Here is a 4,721-nt window from a genome sequence, read left to right on the forward strand (position 1 = left end):
ACACACACACACACACACACACACACACACACACACACACACACACACACACACACACACACACACCGCAGTATTTATTAGAACTTGCTGTAGACCGTAGAGTGAATCTTCACAAATTAACGTTTTCTTGCTTTGTTGCTCTTTCTGTAGAAGTAAAATATTCTCAAAAACATAAAATAAAACCCCAGAAGTATTTATCAGTTAAATATTAATATTGTTATTAAGAATCATAAGGTTCTCACCCAGAAAAACAACGACTCGTCTCATCTTCAAAGCTTTGTGATGAAGACCTCCTCTTCCTCTAACCTTTTTATATCTGCTGATGTTGCCCTTGGTTCCTGGTTCTGTTGGGAGTTTCCAAACTCTCAGATTGAGCCACACAGAAAAGTCCTGACTTTTGACCCTTCAGACGGCAGCTGTTTACAGTCGGCAGCGGTTCTCTGTTCTGTTCTGGACAGAGTTCAGAAGGTGAACTCAGGTGAATTATAAAATATGGACTTTAAACTTTACTTTGATGTTGTGGTTTTAATAAAAACAAAACTCTCAGAACAAAATGTTTCAAACATTTTTTATTAGGTTTCAAATATTTGTTTTCATACATTTCAGATAAAATAAGTAAACATTTAATTTTAGAAAATATTTAAGATATAAATCAACGTAAAAAATTTAAATGTTTAAATTTATTTGAAACTACATTTAAAAATACAGAACATTTTATACACATTTTTCTGTTTTAGTATTTTTCATAAAGATCAGAAACAGTTATGTATTCTTTCTAAATGGTCAATAAAACTCATCATCATCACAGAACCAAACTAAAACTTAAAGGAACCAAAGACCATTTTAACTGATGGTTTAACCAATCAGCACGCAGATATTTACCTTCATGATGGATGAGAACTTCATTTGAAGGAGGAGCTGCAGAGAGACCGATTAGTCTGAACCCATCCATCATCAGAACAGGGGGACCGATCTATAGATCAGAGGATCTGTCTACAAACCAGGGATCATCAGAACAGAGGATCTGTCTTCAAAACAGGGATCATCAGATCAGAGGATCGGCCTACAGACCATGGAGGGATCATCAGAACAGGGGGACCAGTCTATAGACCAGGGATCATCTGATCAGAGGATCTGTCTACAAACCAGGGATCATCAGATCAGAGGATTGGTCTATAGACCAGGGATCATCAGAATGGGACCGGTCTATAGACCAGGGATCATCAGAACAGGGGGGAACCAGTCTATAGAACAGGGATCATCAGACCAGAGGACCGGTCTACGGACCAGGGATCATCAGACCACAGGACCGGTCTACAGACCAGGGATCATCAGATCAGAGGATCTGTCTACAAACCAGGGATCATCAGATCAGGGGATCAGTCTGCAGACCAGTGGATCATCTGATGGATCATCAGATCAGCAGCAGAGTTTCAGTTCAGAGCTGACCCCTCGCTGACCGGCATGTTAATATGAGCCGTCAGCAGCGGTGAACTCTTCCCCTCGTGCAGCACAAACACCTTGATGATGTCAGAGACCCCCTTGTCGTTAGTGCACTCCACAAAGGTCTCAACGGGGTAGATGAGTCCGGGAACCAGCAGCGGTATCCTCATGTACGGGTTCCTCACCCTGTACAGGTTCTCGTCGTACAGGAAGCTAATGGCCAGGCTCATGATGGGCCGACAGGCCGCCGTGTTCTGAACGTTCAGGGTCAGCTTGAAAGACGGACCCAGGCCCTGGACTACAGCGTTCAACTTGAGTGGCTCAGACAGGCTGGAGGAGACCGGGGTTAGGCTGGACTCCAGAGCCTTGATGTAGGCTCTGGCAGCTGCCAGCCTTGTGCGGCTCAGGTCCATCTGGAAGGTCCGATGCATGGACAGGCCATTCTCCCTCTCCCTCAACGTTTGGTCCACATACAGCTTAGTCTTCTTGGGGACGTTAAGACGGATGCTCTGGGCCAGAGGCGGACCGGAGGTGCTGTCCCGGTCCTCAAACACTGCCGTCCTCTTCAAGATCTTCACCATCAACCCGCCTCCTTTAGTGGTCAGGATGAGGGTACCGTCCTCGCGGCCGTACCGACCGAAGCAGATGCTGGTGACTGTGTCTGGAGTCTTTATGGTGCTGAGCAAGTTCTTGTCCCGGTACAGATGCACCTCACAGTTTGCCAAGCCCACCAGAACCCCCTGAAAACCCCTGGTAGGTAGTTCCATGACAGCCATGGTGGTGATGGGGGCAGGGAGGTTGATCTTCCACAACTTCTTCCCCTGAAGAACCAAAAACAAAAATGAGACATTAGTTCTGATCTCCTGTTTGAGTCCAAAACCCGTCTTCACGAGCTCTGAAACACCTGATTGGATCTGGGTTTCTGAGGTTCAGTTCTGAGATAACTGGGATTGGGTTTACCTTCTGAGTGAAGCCCTGCAGACTCTCATCAGTGCAGCCGACCACCACGTTCTTCCCGACCCTCACCAGACCAGTGGGGTGGGACGATAGCTCGATGCAGTACTTTGGTTTGTCCGACTCCCTGAACAACATAAACATCTGTCAGTTCACCGTGACAGTCTGTAGGACTGGGTGGGCGTGGCTACAAGGTGTGTCTCACCTGCGTAGGATGTAGATGTTACCGTTTCGACATGCCACCGTGATGCGAAACTCCACGTCGAATTGACCGGTCACGTCCATCATGGTGGGGACAGCAGGCAGGGACATCTTCAACATAGTTAGAGGGGGTATACCATCATCATCATCATCATCAACATCACTTACAGAGACTCTGTGGATCCTGGTAGAATCTGGATCCTGGTAGAACCGGATCAGATCAGCTGAAAGGGGTCTACCTTGGACAGGATAGTGAAAGCTTCGGGGTCAAGGACAAAGACGGTACAGTCCTCTGTACCAATCACCAGACAGCTGACTCCGTCCTCGTCTGCTGTGCTCTTCTTCAGGGTCCCGATGCAAGTGATGACCGTCTGAAACACAAACCAGGACCTGAAACTGGATGTTGAAAGTCACCCGCCTCATGAATGATGACAACAATGATTGACTGACAAAAGATATGAAAGTAGGTTTAGGCTTGATGTACAGTATGTTGCTAAATTCTAGGTGTGTGGAAAAGTATGCTAGGAGTCATGGCTTCTGCTATCAACAAAGAACAACTCACCAGATGTTGCTTTAGAATGTTTATTATTGTTTATGAAATATGTGATGGGTGATCCTGATTGGTTGACATTTACCTTCCTCCTGATTGGGTAACATTTACCTGCCTCCTAATTGGTTGACATTTACCTTCCTCCCAATTGGGTAACATTTACCTTACTCCTAATTGGTTGACATTTACCTTCCTCCCGATTGGGTAACATTTACCTTACTCCTAATTGGTTGACATTTACCTGCCTCTTGATTGGCTGCTGTCTGTGCAGCTGGACAAACTCATCCATGTCGTTCACGTCTAGAGACAAGAACCTGAGCGATCGGATAGATAGCGGGATGTCGTCCTTCTTCCTGATGCTCTCCAACATCTCCTTTAGGGTCATGGGGTCAATCTGACCCTCCCTCACCTGCTGCCACACATCCTGACCAATCAGAACACAGCATCAGGTCACAGGTGCATCAGGTGAGTTTACAGGTGAATCTCTCAGTAATATTTAAGACCAAACACACCTGCTCCAGTGGGTTGATCTCCAGACTGGGCAGGGTGAACTTGAAGTACGGCCTCAGGTTCTTGTAGACGTAGATGCAGGGTCCGGAGGCCACGGCCACGGCGGGGATCCGGGGCTCATGCAGGTCCATGAAGAAGGCCACGAGTCCTGAGGGCAGGTCCAGCAGGACGCTCTCGCTCATTAGAGCCGTGCCCCGGTATACCTTCAGCTTCATGCCGGAGGAGCCGGTTCCCAGGTCCCCCACCACCAGCCGACTCTCCCCGTCCCCGCTCAGGTCCGCCAGGTCCACACAGGACGAGAAGGTGTAGAGACCGGCCACCGGGTCGTAGTGGGCATCTAGCCACCTTCCCCCGTCACCGCTGGACTCCACAGACGACATGATGGCAGGATGCTGATCACTTGCTCAGGTGAGTCCTGCAGGAATACACAGAACATCAGTTTAGCTGGTTCAGGTCCAGACCAGGTGCAGTCCAGTTCCAGACCAGAGTCAATCCAGTCCAGTCATAGTTCAATCCTGGCCTAGTTCAGGTCCAGTCCTGGTTCAGTCCTAGTTCAATCCAGGTCAAGTCCAGGTCCAGTCCAGTCCACACCAGCTGCAGTCCAGGTCCAGACCAGGTCCAGTCCTGGTTCAGACCAGGTCCAGTCCAGTCTAATCATGGTTCAGTCCTGGCCTAGTCCAAGTCCAGTCCAGGTCCAATCCTGGTTCAGTCCAGGTCAAGTCCAGTTTAGTCATGATTCAGTTCTGGCCTAGTCCAGCTCCAGTTCAGGTCCAGTCCAGTCCAAGCCCTGTCCAGATCCAGTCCTGTTTCAAATCTGGTTCAATCCTGGTTCAGTCTAGGTCTAGTCCAAGTCCAGCTCTGGTCAGAGTTGGGTGGTAACTAGTTACATGTACTTGAGTAACTAATTGACTAATTTTTTATGAAGTGTCGCTACGTTTACTGGAGTAAAATTTCTGGACACTCTACCCACAGTGAGTAACTTCACTGACTGAAGAACGAGCTCGATTTCACCAAAAATTCACCAGACACACACACACACACACACACACACACACACACACAC

The 4,721-nt window shown here is 48.0% G+C and overlaps 1 protein-coding gene across 1 annotated transcript in view; it reads right to left on the minus strand.

The window, feature by feature from the left end:
- Positions 1-667: 667 nt before the first annotated feature.
- Positions 668-4,721, minus strand: part of bbs1 (Bardet-Biedl syndrome 1) — a 5,520-nt gene continuing 1,466 nt past the window's right edge. Inside the window, exons 2-7 of the mRNA XM_014023329.1 lie at positions 3,661-4,073; positions 3,390-3,572; positions 2,838-2,969; positions 2,603-2,709; positions 2,404-2,524; positions 668-2,264 (exon numbers count right to left, since the gene is read on the minus strand). Coding sequence (XP_013878783.1) covers positions 1,434-2,264; positions 2,404-2,524; positions 2,603-2,709; positions 2,838-2,969; positions 3,390-3,572; positions 3,661-4,038 — 1,752 coding nt within the window. The 5' untranslated portion in view covers positions 4,039-4,073 and the 3' untranslated portion in view covers positions 668-1,433. The remainder of the gene's footprint in view (positions 2,265-2,403; positions 2,525-2,602; positions 2,710-2,837; positions 2,970-3,389; positions 3,573-3,660; positions 4,074-4,721) is intronic.

This window comes from Austrofundulus limnaeus, unplaced genomic scaffold (genome assembly GCF_001266775.1).
Source record: "Austrofundulus limnaeus strain Quisiro unplaced genomic scaffold, Austrofundulus_limnaeus-1.0 Scaffold364, whole genome shotgun sequence".
Taxonomy (NCBI): domain Eukaryota; kingdom Metazoa; phylum Chordata; class Actinopteri; order Cyprinodontiformes; family Rivulidae; genus Austrofundulus; species Austrofundulus limnaeus.